The sequence below is a fragment of the Podarcis cretensis genome, assembly GCF_951804945.1.
Source record: "Podarcis cretensis genome assembly, chromosome: 4".
Lineage (NCBI taxonomy): Eukaryota > Metazoa > Chordata > Lepidosauria > Squamata > Lacertidae > Podarcis > Podarcis cretensis.
In genome coordinates, this window is record NC_137173.1 from 29,163,090 (window position 1) to 29,181,602 (window position 18,513).

The 18,513-nt window shown below is 39.8% G+C and overlaps 1 protein-coding gene across 2 annotated transcripts in view; it reads left to right on the plus strand.

Annotated features, from left to right (window-relative positions):
• The first annotated feature begins 728 nt into the window (after positions 1 to 728).
• Positions 729 to 18,513, plus strand: part of NBEA (neurobeachin) — a 357,769-nt gene continuing 339,984 nt past the window's right edge. For both annotated transcript variants that reach the window (XM_079973311.1, XM_079973312.1), the window contains exon 1: positions 729 to 1,226. In XM_079973311.1, the coding sequence (XP_079829437.1) occupies positions 867 to 1,226 (360 nt within the window). In that variant the 5' untranslated portion in view covers positions 729 to 866. The remainder of the gene's footprint in view (positions 1,227 to 18,513) is intronic.

The window sequence follows — 18,513 nt, forward strand, 5'->3', positions numbered from 1 at the left end:
TGTGCCCGCGGGTCTCGTCGCCTTTTGCTGTGTCCATTGCGGGGAGACGAAGACTAGGACGGGGTGTCTGTGGCGGGCGGAGGAGGCAAAAAAACAAAACAAAACCCCGCGCGCTGTGTAAACAAATCCCCTCACAGTCGCAAAAACAGCCCCGGTCTTGCCGCTGCCGCCGCCCTCTCCTTCTCCTCCCAAGACCCAGAAGGTGGACGGCCGCGACTAAGAGAAGCCTGGGCCAAGCTCCGCGCCTCCTCTCCCGGCGTCTCCCGGGCGAGAGTGAGCGAAGGAGGAGCGGGGCGAGCGAGCAGGGGCCGCTGCTGCTGCTGCTGCTGAGGGAGCTCGGCCACTCCCCCCACGGGCTCCGCAGCGCAGGCGCCCTGGCGGCTACCGCAGGCAGGGGGCGGCAACATGGCGGAGTGAGTGGCGGCGGCGGCGGCGGCGGCGTTTTCCGGCTCCACAACAACAGCGGGGGCTGCGGGGCGAGCTTCCTGCTCTCCTCCGCGCTGTCCCCCCTCCTCCAGCCCACCGCCGCCGCCCCGAAGCCTCTCCCGGCGGCCCACAGCGCGCAAGCCCCCGGTCTCGGCCGCTTTTGTGGCGCCGTGAGGGGAGAAGCGGCGGAGGAGCGGCTTCGGCTAACGGGGCAGCGGCGCCCATAATAATCCCTCATTATAGAGGCGGGCGCGGGAGCGGCTCCTGGGACGGCCCTTCGGCGGCGGCGGCGGCGGCGGCTCCGGTCCGCTCCCTGCGGCCCCGCCGGGCGCTGCTGCTGCTGCTGCTGCTGTTGCTGCGCTTGTGCCGCTGCGGTGGATTCTCGGCCAGGGCGGCGGCGGCGGCGGCGGCAGGTAGTGTTGGCAGCGGCCAGGGGCTAGATGGCGAGCGAGAAGCCGGGGTCGGGGCCGGAGCCGCAGCCGGCGGGGCTCATCCCTGTCGGGGCCAGCAGCAGCGGCGGAGGTGTTGGAGGCGCCGCGGGAGCAGTAGCAGCACCGCCACCAGCACCGACGACGACGACGACGACGACGGGAGGAGGAGGTGGTGGAGGTGGCTCGGCGGCTGCGGCCGTGATGGGGGAGCTGCGGGCGTCGGGCTCCGGGTCCGTGGTGCTTCCCGCCGGCATGATCAACCCGTCCGTGCCCATCCGCAACATCCGCATGAAATTCGCCGTCTTGATCGGACTCATCCAAGTCGGCGAGGTCAGCAACCGGGACATCGTGGAGACCGTGCTGAACCTGGTAAGGGGTGCGGGGGTCCCTGCCGCAGCTCCTGTGTAGGAAGAGCTCTGGGGACGGGGCTGCCTCTCTTGTCTCCCTCCGCCCCCCCCCAAAAAAAAAACAGAGAAAGCGGATCCCTCAGGCGCCCCCTCCCCCCACAACATGCAGGATCCTAACTACTCTGGTGTCCTCTAAGTGCACCTTCGTGCTCTGTCCCACTCCCTCCCCCTCCTTTTTTTTTGGTCCAGGTGCCTGTTCTCTTCCTGATCTGCCTTCCCTCTCCATCCTCTTCCCCAACATGGAAACTGAAGGGAGGGGCTTTCTTCATGAGCTACTTTGTCATTTAATCTGGGAGGGTTCCCTTTATCTTTCGCTGGTCCTTGGAGAGCTAGCTCCCTTTAGCCATATGCTTCTACTCTGCCCTCCTTAACAAGCTCCTGCCCACTTTCCTACTCATGGCATCCCTGGTGCCTCCTCCTGACAGGTTTCTCATATCCACCTAGTGACACTTCCCAAGGCCTGAGGCAGATAAATCCCACACCTCCGGAAGTAATACCTTTTCTTTACTGTTAATTAGTGATGACTTCTCTTCCAACACAGATCTTTTTTGGGGGGTAGCAACAGAGACTTCCTTCCTCCTGCCAGTTTTCGTACCAGGCTCCCTTCAAATTACATTTCCACCTTGTGCTTATGACCTGTACTCACTCTCTGTCCAACTCCTGGCCCTTTTTAGTTCACTTTCTTGTTTTGTTGTTGAGTAGGAGAGTGTATGGAATACTGCTCTGTCACATAGGCCCATACAGTTCTAACCCGTGCTTCTTCAAATGCTTGATCTGAAAAAGTGGATTTAATTGTATTAATTATTCTCAACTTTAGGTGCTCTCAGATGGTCTTGTGACTTCAGTCTGTTGCCAAGCAGAGGGATTTGATAGTACATCTATTTTTAATTGTATAAGATTAAAGAATAGCCCCAGATGGCGTCTTTCCTCTGTTGCTGAAATGTGTGAATGATTTAACCCTATTACCTTGCAGCCCATTGGGTTTGACATGTTGAAGAGAGGTTTTGTCTCTTACAATCTGTTGATTGGGTGAGCCTCTACTACTTTGTTACACCAGGTAGCTTCATTGTCACCTTTATTGTTTGAAATAGCTTTCTTGCCTGCTGTCTGTCTAAATGGTGCTGATCTCCACACACAAACACACACACCACCCCTGTGCTGCTCCCAATACATGGAAAAAACATTTCATGTTAGTTAAATTAGCTCATAGTCACTTTGTAGTGCAAGCATTAATTGCAGAGTTGTATGGCAAAGTTTTAGCTCTACCTATGTTAGAGGTTTAGAAATCTACACAAGAGAGAGCGAGGAAACTGGGTATAGAAATGAATCACTTTAATTATGAGAGATTTGACGCCTCTCCTGAATGCAAGATTTGCTGCAGCAAAGCTCATGGAACAGTTGAATGGAAACATCCTGTTCTGGATATAAAATGAGGAGGAGAGCTGCTACATGGCAGATACCTTAAAATGCTTTTGTAACAAAGTTTTAACCATCCTATGCTAACCTGTAGGCAAAAGCAGGAGCTGTGATATAGTTACATTGGTCACTTTGAAGTATTATGTCATTTTTTGTTCTAATAAATATTTACCACTGGCTCAGCCTAACAGAATAGTAGAACCTCTGCAAATGTTTAGAGATTGGCTGTTACAACATTTGAGCAATAAATGCACAAGAGTTACAGCTCTGTTTGAGATATGAGGGGGCTAAGTAAATAATGATAAACATGAATGGTTCCTCAGAATTCATATCCATTTCTCAGCTTTCAAAGCTATCCTTTTTAATAAAACACCTGTTTTTTTAAGTTGCTGTAACTTGGTATTTTTAAAGTAATTGTTAATTTATTTCCACGTAGCAATGGAAAAATAGAGATACAGAAAAATAGTTCATTGAGCAGTTTCAAGGAGATCTTGCCCTGAAGGCAAGGTGCTTAATCCTTTTCTTTTGTTGTTTTCATCCTTTGTTTTGGCAATTAAACCTCTGAGAACCTGTTGATGTGTCAAGAAATGCTTTATATGTTCATAACCCAGTTATTAGTTTTTTTGGGAGAGTGTCTTCTGTCACTGCTTATAAATATGTAGAAATCAGAGAATGCATTTCGAGTAAAGGGGAAAGTTCAGAAGTTGTTTTGATAGCAGTGCATTTTATATTAGAATTACTTCCTGCAAATGTCAAGATGGGACAGGAAAGAAAATTGAGACAACATTGTGTAGTTTCTCTTTTGGTACAGTCAATACCTGTGAAGAACACAGCTTCAGGTGAGATATAGAGAATCATAAATTCTTTGCAAGGAAATACATTCTGGTTTGAAAACTAGAGAACAAAATTATAATGGTCTATTTCCAGCAGGAGTAAAAGGTTATTGCTGGTGTGTTATTAATTCAGTTTTCATGCAGTTAACATAAAATTAATTTCTTTTATATTTACTTAGAGGAAGCAGGCAAGATAGGCAGAAGCTTGAGAATGGGAAAGACTGGTGGTCAGGCTAAGTGGGTTTTCTGTAGTAATGTGAATGACAGAATCATTATCTTATGTGACTGCTTTCTGGGTGATTAAAAGATACTCCTGTGTGTTTATTTATCTGATAACTGCATATTCAGTTATTTTATTGGTTGCATAGTGGTAATTCTGAAGTACTTTGTCTGAAGTGTTATTGTTGGAATTGATAATGGACTTCCCAAAAAAATTATATCACATTAATACCTGATAACTAGTTCTCACGATTCATTTTGTGTGAAAAAATGACTACCTAATTATGTCCTGGAAACAATGTAATGGAATTTGAGAGCAATGTTTATGAACTGTCTGATTGTAATGACAGAGGATCTGAAAGTTAAAAGACTCAAATTAACACCTGCATACCAAACACTTCCAAGTTTCACTGAAGTCAGTACAAGTGTGCTTACAGTAATAACCTAAACTGTAGCAGCCATATGTGTTTAAAGCTGCCCCCAAAGCTTTAGATTTGTATTGCATTGCATTTTTCTGCTAAGTACCTGAACTATATTTGAGGATTTATGTAAAAAATGCTTCTTGTGTGTGATGGTGAAGATCTGAAAAGAGTGCAATAGTAGAGATTAATATTTAAATATGAAAATGTGTCCTGCATTGTTTAACATTAAACCTAGGCATATATATATATATATATATATATATATATATATTTGTTATTTTCTGTTCAGTTATACTTTAAGTTACTAAATTATGAATACAGTGGTACCTCTAGTTACCAACTTAATTCGTTTTGGAGGTCTGTTCTTAACCTGAAACTGTTCTTAACTAGAGGTGTGCTTTCGCTAATGGGGCCTCTTGCTCCCGCTGCGCCGCCAGCACACGATTTCCGTTCTCATCCTGGGACAAAGTTCTCAACTCAAGGTACTGGTAACTCTTCTAGGTTAGCGGAGTTGGTAACCTGAAGCGTTTGTAACCTGAGGCGTTTGTAACTCGAGGTATCACTATACTGTACTTGTATTGTAAATTAGTGGGTTTTTTTTGCAAAGGGTTTGATCCTGTCCCACTCACTGCTTCCTTTAATGTAGGAAAACCATTTAAATGTGTGTGTACTTGATGGTGCTATATGTGTATTGGGCCACTGAAAGTAGGCGTTTCTTCCTGTTACTAATGAAATTAGTACTCACATTTAAAAGTGTGAATAAGCAATTAGATATTTGTGTAGAATTATGTAATTGAGGTTCTTGCGCTAAAGAAGTGCTGTGCTCATAGGTTTCTACAGGATTGGGTAATGTTTGTAGAATTTGGTTAGATTTTGGTCAACTGCAGAACATCACAGATCAAGCTTCATCTTCCCATTACCAAGAAACTTCCAGTGTTAATGTTTGTGCATGCATAGCTGATTTAAATAATGCTGTCCACAGCCACAGCAGCATCAGACCCATGTTATCTGTGGAAATCACTTAGGAAAAGTAAAATCTTAATTTTTGATCAAATATTGAACTTTATTATTTTTATTTCATGAGGTTTATACTTGTTTGCCAAAATACTGATTTGGCATTATTGATTTATTGTTTACGTTTTTAATCGTATTGTATTATATTGCATTGATTTATTTAAAAGAATTTATAAAGGGTTTTAGTGGAAAATCCCTAAGTGGTGTACAGAGAACAATATAAAACAATTACTGCATTGATTTTCAAATAAAATCAGAAAATTTTAATGCAGATATACATAATTTGTTTACTTGTCAGGATAGGCTTGCTGAAACAAAAGTTGTAGCAGTCATCTAAAACAGGTGGTTTCTGTTCTATTGTAATGCTTTTCTGGAAAAGTTTCTTTCAAGGGAGGTGTTTAAATAACAACACGGCTTATCCTTTTTCTTTGCCCATGTCATGCCCAGGTTTGAAGGAAATGGGACAGAAACTTCTAATTGTTACTGTAAACTTTCGGTGATGTTTGGCTTTAAAGCAAAGGTTTATCGTGAACCCAACAACTGGCTTCGAAATCAGAACACTCAGTGGTCTCCAGGTTGAAGTGAATATTATTGCCTGGGCTTATGGTTATATCAATTAAAGGTAAAGGGGAGGGATCAGATTTCTATGGGCCTAAGAATGTTAAGGTAAAATTCCAGTCTGAGTGTGAGGAAAATAGATAAGTTAGTTAAACCATTGACCTTCAGAACTAACAACCAAAATGATAAACAGCTGTCTAAGTAGGACTGATAGTGAGAGAGTGGTGTGGCATTTTACCTACTCACATGAATCCAGTCTCATGTGAAAAACAGAGATCCACTAAATCTAGAAAAAGGTTACATCATAGTTAGAATCCTAGAACAGTGGTTTATGTTTAGTTGCAACTAACTAGAGTTGCACCAAATGACCAAGTTCCTCTTTCTTACACTCTCCATGCTGTTACACTAATATTCGGTGAAAGCAGCACCCTCCACCCTTCCTGCAAGAAGCTAGAATAGCTACTAGAAAAACATGTCCACGTGTATCTTCCAGATCTCAAAACCTTTCCATCACTTCCTGGAAGAAGATTCATGTGAGAAGGGTAAACAGCAAGCGTGAGAGAGGATTACAGATAAGTGAAGTAGTAGCAGAAGGGACACCTACATAGCAGATAATTATTTTGGGAGGGGAACTTTGATAAATGTTATTTATCCCTTCTTCCAAGTGCTCAGCATGGTGAGAGACTTCCTCCCTTAAGTTCTCTGTGCAGTGCATATGTCAACATGTTTGGAACCTAGATATCTGAAAGACCAGCTCTTCATGAAACTGATCACACAATTCAGCAAGAAAGTCCTGCCACATGTCCCACCACCCTGAGTTGCAGAGGGTGATGAAGTACCAGTGAATAGGTTATAGAATGCACTGTTCCCATGAGACCCAGCAAACAACTTCCCTGTATACAATCATGTAACAGCTTTATTTGAATATACCTTTTCTGGTACTGTGTCTGGCTGTTGATGTTTTTGTTGCTGCTATTTCGTTTTTAAATAGTTGATTGTGAACCTCTCCGTGGACCCTATTTAGGATAGAACTGAAAGTGTGCATCCCATAATAAGCTGGGTTCGCTCCCCAGTGATACAGGGTCCTGCATCCAGAATGAATATGGGCTGGAAGCAGTTCCATGTTGTCTCATAGAGGAGACTACTTGGAGGTGTGTGTGTCTAATAAGGGGTGTCTCAAAGCTTATTGTAGGGTGCCCAGCTTAGTTTCTCCTTAATTTCCCTTTATGTTGGTCATTATTGCCATGGGGATGCAATGCTTGATGGTGTCTTGTGCAGGTCACTTCCTGTTTGGTTGCAGGATGGCCTCTCTGCCTCTTAGAACCTAGAGATAAGGCCTTGGCAACCACAGGGGTCTCCTGAAGAATCCACACGGACTATGACTACAAATACTGTAGCACACCCAGAAAATCATTTTTGTCAATAGATAATTTATTGTTAGTGAGGGGCTGTCAGGTTTTTTCCAGCATGGATAGGACTCTTTTTTTTTTCAGAGTAACATATGATTTCTCTTCATATTATTTGCAACTTTTTTCTAGTTTGATCAAAGAAAGTTGCTGCTCTGTGCCCCAAAAGATTCAGAATATTTCACATCATATAAACTTCTAAACAATCAAAACTTACATGTATTCTTAGTAGTATGTTTTAAAAATATGACCTTTTTATTTAATAAGTATTTCATGAGTATTTAATGAGTATTCAGTGACTTCAGTTTTGTACTATATATTAAGATTTCAATTTTTAAGTACCTCTTCCACAAACAGCCGCTTTCTATGCGGTTTTTGACCGAGAACTGAACTATAGAGCATGAATAAGAAGTGACAAAGCCTGTATAACTTACTGAGGATGTATGAACAAGACATGAATTCCATTTGACAGTCTCTTCAAAAGTAGCTTGAAATGTTCAGTTTCTTCTAAAAATGAAACCAAAGTAGTTTTCAAAACTGACAATTCATAGTAAACATAGATTAAGATGTGTTTAAAAGTCAGCAAAACATATTTGAGGCAGTATAGAAAATATGTTCACAATGGAGAAAGCTTGTTAATGCACTTGTAGGAGCAAGAACCCTTGTACACATCAGCATGTGCAATTAAATGTCCTATTTAAAAAATAAAAAATGATTTTGGGATGGTTTGTGATCCATTGGTAGTAAATTACTTCTGTGTAACGGATTAGTTTATACTGGATAGCATTTCACATGTTTATACTTCACAGTTATGAAGTAACATATCCTGTTAAGTAACAGGCTACGGCTTTATTTAAATAGGAGAGTGGTGAAACAAGCAGCATTAGGACAGAGAGTGTTTGAAATTTCAAATTAGGTTTTTCATGGATTTTCTTGGATATGATGGAGTTTATAAATTTGGATATCTGTATAGATCTCCTGTATAATCTGTATAAATCATCTGTATAGTCTCCCTTCCAAAAAAGTTAAGAACTGCTTAAATTGTCTAATTATTATTATTATTTTAGTAATATTTAGTAGGGGAGCTTGTGTAGTATAATTAGAATGTTGGGCTAGAACTGGGAAAATCTAGTTAAAATCTTCACGTAGCCATGAAGCACATTGAGGAACAAAGTATACCACCTTGAGCTCTTAGGACAGGGAAGTGGAACCTCTTGTCTATAGGTCAGTCTTGACCTGCTAGTAGGTCCAATTTGGCCTGTGAGGCCATTTCCCCCAAACCATCAACTGATATCACCCGTGGTGCAACCAAATGATTGGCGTTAAATGCTGCATTTGCTTTGTATGCCTATTCCCAGTATGGAACTGGCGCATGCAGCCAAAGCAACATGATTTAACCCCTTACTCATCAGCTGATGAGCCAGGGTTTTAAAATAGAAATGACAGGTGATTTACAAGCGGGCAGCCCTATATAATAATTATGCCAGATAGTGAACAGATGGTTTAAGGGTTATGCTGGAAAACTATATTGTCAACAGCTGGCTTGTAAACAATGCATTTGGAGCTTGCTCCTCTGGTAATGAGTGCAACACATCTTACTTCCAAGTAAGTGTGCATTGAATTGCAGCATTAATTTTTAAGCAGCCAGAAATTGTACTGTGTGTGTGTTGTTTTAAGTGTGATGCATTTTAATGCCAGGGAGCCTTATGTGATAGAAATGGATACCTGTCTAAGAGTTCATGAATAAAAAAAAGTTAATTCTCTTATCTTTGATGAAGTGTGCATTAACCTGGAAGCAGATAAACACTCCTTATCTCTTGAAGTTAGAATCATAGAACTGTAAAGTTGGAAGAGGAAACCCAAGGGTCATCTAGTCTAAAACTTCTGCAATGCAGGAAGCACAGCTAAAGAAACCCTAACAGACAACCATCCAACCTCTATTTAAAAACCTCCAAAGAAGGTGAATCAATCACCTGTAGTAGTCCATTCTACTGTTGGAACAGCTCTTACCATCAGAAAGTTCTTCCTAATGTTTAGTCGGAATCTCCTTTCTTGTAAATTGCACCCATTTTTCTTGTAATTTGAATCTATTGGTTTGGGATCCTGAGTTATTTTTTATATATATATACTATGCAGGCATTTATTACTCCATTCTTCAACACAAAGTTTTGTAATGTCTTCCACTACAAAAGTATAGAACAGTAAGTTAAAGTTCAAAACAATGTTTTTAAATAAAAGGTTGCAAATGCCAAGTTGGAATATAATTTCTTTCAGCAGGAATATCATCAAAGGCTTTTATTGAAACATTTTCCCATAGGCGCTTAGATTAGTGCTATTTGCTTTATAATTACTGGTGTTTGTTACAAAAATAACACATAAAAATAGATTGGTAGATAACTGAGTTTAGTTGAGAGAATTTTGGAGCCTGTTAGTACTTTGACAAAAGCCCACAGCTGGAAAATCAGAAGAAAGAAAGGTGTCTAGAGCATGTTTCACATCTGCCTGTCTTTGTTAAACTTATACAGGGGAATAACCGTTTTCCCTTATTTACAGTGTCCTAATGAAGAGTTAAGTGGACTCTCTTGGCCTTGACACTTGAACAAAATACATAGTCAGATATTATATAATTATGTTAGAATCAGATATCCTTGATTAAATGATATATTTATGGTTGTTTTAATATATGTGAAGATCATTTATATTTTCTGTTAGGCTGTAACCTTATTCATTTAATTGTATCTTTGCTGCTGGTTTCTCCTCTGATTTTAACTTCTTCATTGTAGTTGTATTGTTTTGATTTAAGTTTAAATATTGTCTCAAATGTTTCTACATTGTTAACAGCATTGAGTAGTTTTTATAAAGGCATTTTACCCTTGGCTTCCTAGAAATGCTAAAAGTCATTCCTCAAATTTGTCTCTTTCCCTTTTCAGGATAACTCCCCAACCTTTAACATACATGTACTCTACATTTTATCCATCCATTCACAAGCCAGTGCACACATCCCTCTCATGATGCTACCAGTTCTTCAGGGACACCCTACCTTCCTTCCAATCTCCTCTATCTATATAGAAACATATACACAGAGGCAGAGCTCCCTCACCTATCTCTCTTGCTTCCAAGCAATCCAAAGACCTGCCATCCAGTTGGAAGGGAGGTGGGTGTGGGGGTGTGCATGCAGTATTGGCCTAGCAAGGAACATGAGTACATGGAGGAGCAGTGCAGGCAGACAATTTAAATCCTTTTTTTTTTTTTTGAGGGGAGGGAGAGAAATAGCTTGTTGGGCACTAGAGGTTGTTAATATGGTTTCACATCTCCAGGTGTTCAATCTGTGCTGAATTTTGTTCCTGTTGTGTTTCTGGTTTAATGTGCTGAGTTTTGTTTTAATGGTCTTTTTTATACTCAGTTTTTATTGCACGTGTTTTAATTTTAAAACCTTGAGGATGTTTTTAGGACTGAAAGGCTGGGTTCATAGGAACATGGGGGCTGCCTTATACATAAGACAATTGCTCTAAGTCAGTATTGTTCATACTGAGTGACAGCAGCTCTCCAGGATTTCAGAGTTCTTGCCCATTGTTGAGAAGCTGGAACCTAGGACCTTCTGCATTCAAATCAGATGCTCTAATCCTAATCTACAGCATTTCTCTTAAAATGTATAAATGTTTTAAATACAGTAAATAAAAATGTAAGATGTTTGTGAAGCATTGCAGAACAGGGTTGCTGTTCAAACAAAAACCTTAAAGCTCCACTGGCAAGGGCAGACCTTACAAAACATTGTATTGTTTCTAGCATGTTTTTTAAAATCCAGACTTGTACGCAGATAAATTCTTGAATGAATATAGTTTTGCTATATCAGTTGGCACTCTTAATATTCTGACAGATGGGCATGAATGTTTCATCCAGAAACCATGCCATCAGATAGAGTGAGGGCATGATCTCCAACTAAAAACTAAAACAGCTGTCTGACCAAACCTTCTGTTTATATAGTTAAAGAATTGTGCCATGGTTAATCCATCTTTAAGCTGGATTAAATTCTGAAATAAATAAATAAATCTACAAGAATATTTGTGATTTTTAACAATGCACTTAGTACATTTCCTGTAAAAGCCAGTGGGAAAGGTTTCATTGATTTTAAGGGCTCCAGTTGAGACCCCATTTCTTTAGTCTTTCCCACTGTGGTCATATAACTACTGTATCCTGTTGTTGCAGGAGAGGGAAATAAAGTGAACCAGCTGGAGAAGATTTTATCTGTGGCATATTTTGGGTAGAGCTGTAAGGCAGTAGAGGAAAGGAGTGCTGGAGGGAGAAGTTGAGAGAAACACTTCAAGGAAGCAAGAACAGAAAATAAAAACTGCTTTTGTTTGTTTTTAAGTGTGCAAAATGAAAATAGTTAGAAATTTTAGCAAAATAATAGAGAAGGGGAAGGGTAATTTATAATATGTTCTTTGGCATGCTGGCTACCATTGATTTTAAGCATTAACAAAAATGTGGTAGTTGTTACTTTAAATTGTAAAAAATTTGACCAGAACCCTGCTGAAACTTACCGCTTTGTCAAGTGTATCTTAGGTTAAGAAAATAAAAACCTTTCCTTTGCTTACTACAACATTTATGGATTCAAGTTGGAACTTCTGTTTTATCCTTTTTCTTGGAGTGCCACAACTTGCAGCTACATATCTAACACTGGATAGGTTTTGTAACTTTAAATGTATTTTCATTATTTCATAGATAGAGAAAAATTACAGGATTTCAGAATGTGACCATAAGAAGCAAAATACATTCATAAATATAGAACTTAAAGAGATTAGTAATAATTATTATGATACAAAACAGTAAAGAAAAAATATTAATGACTGGATTGGGTGCAGAGATTGTTAGATTGCTATTACCTGACTGATTTTGGGATATAGAAATATGGGACATAGAAGTGAATAAGTAAGAGGCAAGGTCTTCAAAGATAGAAAAAAAGAGACATGCAGTTGTACATTGACATGAAATCTGTTATTGCAGAAATTTCTCAATAAATTTATATCTAGTGTGCTCCATAGTTTAAACCATACTAGATCTGAGAAGTTTCCCTTAAAGTCATATTTTTCTGCTATATGAATTTATCTGCTTGATTCCAGTCTTTAAAAAAAGTTAGTCTTACAGCAGGATAATATAGTTTGGTAAAAACTGTTTGAATACAGCTGAGGCATTAATACTTTTCAGTTTCACAGTGCTCCTCAGTACAAATGGTTTGGGATAAGAGTACTTGCATTTTCACATATAAATCTGCTTGTCTCATATATTAGGTCAGGCTATTTGTCTGTCTAGCCTAGTACTGTCTGTTCAGGCTAGTAACAGCTCTCCATGTTCTTAGGTAAAGGTTTTTCCCATCACTTGATACCTACTACTTTTAACTGGAGATAACAGTATCACTGCATTTAAAAGCTTAATGAATTAATTGGATATTTCATACAAATAAATGAGAAGGATAAAATATTTTTCCTGAATAAAATTGCATTTTTATATGTGCTCAGTCTGTAGTCCTGTACATACTTGGCTATAAGTTCCATTGAACTCTATGCAATTTTGTTCTGAGTAAATTTCATACACAATATGCTTCATATTCTTAAAGTAGCAAAACAAATTTAGGCTAGGTGCAAAAATATTTTTTACATATTTCAGTTATTCTCAAAAGCATTTTCTTCCTGGGGAAAAACTGTTCTCATTCTTGCTTCAAAATTCAGGCAAACCTTACATCTGTAGGTTGGATTGTGTTGCTGAAGGCCCCATTGAGAACTCTAAACTGGAACTCTTGAGTCCATTTTTATGTTTAGAACTCTAGAGTAGTGGTTCTCAAACCTTTTCTGCCATGGACCATTTGAAAATTGCGGGGGATCTCAGTGGAACACTTAATGATTTCCCTGCCTATTGTAGCAATGGCAATGTGCTGTGCTAGATGCTGTATGAATATTAATTATATTTTTCTGCATTTAATTCATATACATTGTATTTTTTGTATTACTGTTTGAATTCCATATTCCAACTGTAATACAATAAAATACAACATAAGAAGCAATAAAAATGCAATAAAAACAAAATTATGAGAGGTCAAATGCTTATGAGTAACTAGCCCACAAACAGGATGTGCATGCAATAGCATTCTGCTGTTCATAATCTACAGTAGGTGGTATTCAGAGGCATACTGCCTGTGATTTAATTTATTTAATAATATTTCTAACCTACTCATAATAATGAATCTCAGAATGCTGGAGGTAATGGAGCCATTATGACTAGTAGCCGTTAATATCCTCTATGAATTTATCCTTCATGAATTTGTCTAATCTCCTTTTGAAGCCATCCAAATCTTTTGATAGCAAGTATGCTGTGTAATTTTTTTTTTCATTTGTCTTTCCTGAATCTTGCAACGTTCAGTTTCCTTGGATGTTTCATTAGATGACCATTGGTTCTAACAGTACAAGGAGAGAAAAACTTCCCTCAGTCTCCAGCTCCTTTACAGTATGCATAATATAACACAGCTTTATCATATCTCCCCTCACCCACTTTTTATTGTAAACTAAAAAGCTCTAAATGTTGGCAAATTTCCTTCCAGCACTTTTGGACACTTTTTCTAGCTCCTCAATATCCTTATTAGAAACCAACAAGTGAGTGTGTAATGCAAATGACACCTATGCCAGTACAGATATGATTTTTCAATCAATTACAATTTTTCAGTTTTTAATAATCTCCCTCTCCCACTATAAAGTTTTTTCGTAGTTTTGCAATAGAGTAGCAGTGATCCCAACTAGAAATAATATGGTTCAGTTTTTTCAAACTTTCTTGCAGCGTTGCTAGTTATGATTTTTTGTGTACTAGACATTCTACTGTAATCTGAATAACATGCTTACTTATGTGTTGCAAGCTTCCAGAGAACTTGCACTTAACCTTCATTGACTGCAGAAAGGAATAAACTGTAAAAAAGTGGAGAAACGATTTACCATTATAGGATGTTTGAAGAAGCAGTAATCATCACTTGCAACTCTTTGTTCACATGTAATACTAAATTATGGTTTAGCTCTACCTGCATGAGCTAGAATAATACCCCGTTCCCAGCTTACCAGAGGTGGTTTTTGCAGCATGACATGGCTGACAGGGCAGAAGTAGTTGGGTTCAAGATCCTTTGGTATAGCTTGGAGCATTTTGTGTGACGACGACAGAGACTGCCTGGGGAGCAGTTTCATCGTGGGGCTCCCAGACATTGGGGCTCTGGAGGTGGACTGGAGTGAAGACTCCTGACGTCTGGTCCACCCTGGAGCATAAAAGGCAGGCTCATCCAGCCTCCCAATGTCAGTCTAGTTCTTATTCAATATTGTTGTGTTTTCATACTATTTGAATGCCTAAATTGAGTGCATAGCTATTGACAGCAGCCAGTCACTAGAATTAGGGCTGGGGATATATTTCACCCATAAGAGGATGATTGCCTACCTCATAGCAAGTGTCACAATTTTTCTATGACATCTAAGATATTGGGATTAATCTTTAGTATAGAGGAGCAGGGTAAGGGTACGCTGCTTTATTCAAGCAGAGATACCCATAAGGGATCTTGGAGAGCAGTGCTTTCTCCCCAGAAGCCCAGTTGGGGGCCTGATGGGCCCATGATGCCCTCTACCAGTGACTGGATGAGGTCTTCTGGAAGCAGTTGGTGCCATGGGGGACTTCAACAGTGGTCACCCCCAACTGTTAAATGATAGCTCATCTACCATCAGGTGGTTTGGTTTGATCGTGTGGATACATACCAAATTTCTATGCTAAACCTGTTGCCTTGTAATCAGTAAAGTTGTGTGACCTAATTTAATCCAACACCAGTTTGTGTTAGTCTTTATTTACTGCCTGCTTCCCTACTCCACTGGCACTTGGATTTGTTGTCGTTTAGTCGTGTCCAACTCTTCATGACCCCATGGACCAGAGCACGCCAGGCACTCCTGTCTTCCACTGCCTCCTGCAGTTTGGTCAGACTCATGTTAGTAGCTTCGAGAGGCACTTGGATACACAAGTCTTATTTGTTCCACATGCTTTCTTCCTCTGCTGCTACTCCCACATAGCTAGAAGAAAGATGTCTGTGACATTTAGTACCACTTTCAGAGAATCCTAGCTTGCTCTACACAAACCAGAGGTGGTTTACAACAAACTTTGGTTAGATAAATTAGTCAGCTTCATAACTTGTGGTTTGAGGTGGACTGGTTTTGAAACAGGCCAGAGATTGTTTTAAACTACATTCACTGTTTCTTAAAGGTAAAGGTAAAGGTACCCCTGCCCATACGGGCCAGTCTTGCCAGACTCTAGGGTTGTGCGCTCATCTCACTCTATAGGCCGGGAGCCAGCGCTGTTCGCAGACACTTCTGGGTCACGTGGCCAGCGTGACAAGCTGCATCTGGCGAGCCAGCACAGCACACGGAACGCCGTTTACCTTCCCGCTGGTAAGCGGTCCCTATTTATCTACTTGCACCCGGGGGTGCTTTCGAACTACTAGGTTGGCAGGCACTGGGACCGAGCGACGGGAGCGCACCCCGCCGTGGGGATTCGAACCACCGACCATGCGATCGGCAAGTCCTAGGCGCTGAGGTTTTACCCACAGCGCCACCCGCGTCCCTCACTGTTTCTTACTTATTTATAAATCAGGATTCTGTGAAAGCAAAACAAAAGCTGTGAAAGTCCCTATTATTGACTGCATGGGGCAGGGGTCTTTACTTTGGCTTCTTCCTGCTTGTGTCTGCACTAAGAGACTGTAATTTAGTCAGTGATACATGAGAAGCATGCCAGTGTATTCCTTTACTGAGGTGACTGATAAGTTAGTACATTTATACTAAAAGTTAAAAATATAAATATTTTGTGGTGCTATTTTCAAATCTGCATATTAGAAAATTCCCTAAACTGTTTTAAACTATAAATATGCAAAACTAATGAGTACCATGATGTAGTTTTAATTTTTTTTTTACTTTGTTGAGAGACTTTATTTACATATTACATGCAACTTGGTGAAAAGAGAGCAAAAACAAAATGGCAGAATATTGAAAAAAATTACCTCTAGTTTATATTAAATGAAGAATAATTCAAATCTCTAGTTTGCCAAATTTTGGTGGTAATTTATGATTTATATTACATATGTGTAATATGTATTGTCTTTTACTTTTTAAAAGCGATTGTGCTAATTAAACCTCAGGGTATTTTGAGCATCATTAATGGTTGCATGGGTGTCCTTGATAAATTCCCATTTGGATAATTATATTGTCTACATAAACTCCTCCTCTAGTTTTTAGCTGATGTAGGAATCTTCCTTTATTCTCTTTAATGAAGCGTGGACTGCATATTGTTTAAAGTAGTTGTTCAATTCCTGTTGCAATTGTGGAGTGTATTTAGTCAGTCTAGATTAGATTTGGGCTATTAACTTTGTCAGTCCACAGTGAACAAAAACTTAAGCAACACAAGGTATTATTGTTAACCTTTGCATTCTGAGCTTGATCATGTGATTTAAGCACATAATTAGGATCAGAGATAGTCTAGCCACATAAAATCCTGATTGTGATGTTTAAAAACTTGAAGTATTTTGTTAATATTATATATTATATTAGTATTTTCATTTTATTTTTGAGGTCTGGAAACATGCATTTGGTCTTTAATATGGTTAGTGTATTTTTGAAGCATTTACAATTCATAATACAGTGAACTGACAAAACAGCTTCTGTTCATGAGCTTCAGTTTGTTACATATGAAAGTTTTTGAGACCACATTCCTAAGCATGCATTAACTTAATGTTAAAACAGAAGAAATCCATGTGATAATGTCATGTTAATACTATTTAGTAAGGACTACATCTGATTAGCAGCCTCTGGTGCTTTTCAGACTCTCTTGTAAACCATAGCTAAAGTTACCTGAGCAGCAGAAGTTGATGAGCATTTGTATCAAGATTTCCTGATTTAATCAGAAATAAGAGTAGTATTAAGCAGTAAATCACTGTTAGATTTCTATTATATTTCTTCAGTTTGACCTGAGTTCCAAGGAAGGTATTGATATAAAATTGATATAAAAAAATTAAACAGATTTTTATCATTTAAAAAAACAATTGTGTGTTTCCTTTTAAAAATCTGATTTAAAATAAAACATGAATTGAATGTAAACATGCAACTGTCTATATGTGGTTATATGATGAGTGTAGATTTCTTTAAAGGACTTATAACAGTTTCAGTGACAGTCATGCAGGCCAGTGCAGGGTGGGGGCAGCTAGGTGCACTTGCCCCAGGCCTCAGAGGGCTAAGCTGGCTGGGGGGCCCTGCCAGGGACCAGCTGGTTTGAGTTTATGACAGTTATAAACTGTTTGAGTTTATAACTTTATTCTAACAAGACTCCTGCACCGAGCCTTAGACATGCTCTGCACATGCCTGCAGTGATGTATGCATTATTGTGGGTGTCCATATACATATAATATGTCTCACTTTGTTCAAGAGGACTTTTCCAAATAAGTGCGCAGAGGATTCTGCAGCCTTAGTTTTTAAGTAAGTGATCTTGGAAATGTACAGACAAAGGATTTTACTATTGCAGAATATAGGCAGTATGCTTCCAGCATTTCCCCTGTGCCCCTAAATCTGCTTTAGAGGGTCCTCCAACCCTCTAGTGCAGAAGTTCTCAACCTGTGGGTCCCCAGATGTTGGACTACAACTCCCATCATCCCTGAGCTCTGGCCTTGCTCACTTGGGGTGATGGGAGTTGTAGTTCAACAAGATCTGGGGACCCACAGGTTGAGAAAGGCTGCCCTAGTGGGTGGATGCAGAGTGGGTAAGAATCATGGAAATGGTTTCCCTTCTTTTGCTGTCAGAAGCCTTGCCATCTGCTGAGCAATACCATTGGATATAACTCAAACAGAAAGGTAATCTTTCAATAAAACTAAATAAATTAAAATAATAAATTATTAAAAATCATTATGTTTATGTCTTCTCCCGTCTTCCAAAGACCTTGGGGTGGCATTACAGTACATAGTTTTCTTGTCACCCACTGTGTTCTCACAGTGGCTTAGGAATGTGAACCTGGGTCTCCCCAGTAGGGCATTTTGGTCACTGCAGCACACCAGCTCTAATTAAATTCTTCTTTTTTTCTAATTAAATTCTTTAGAGTTGTTTAAAATAATAATCTCAGTTAGTCAGGTGTTCGTCCTATATATTGTAACATACTGTTTAACATTGTAGCACTGTTGATAGCCTGGTTCTGAGGGTTTGATTCTAAAAGTAAGACTAAACATAAATACCTCACCCCAGTCAGCCAGTTCTGAAGGAGATGTGGAGAAGTAACCCTACTTTCTTTCACGCTCACCACCACCACCACCACCATCATCAAGGCTTTAGGACTGCTGG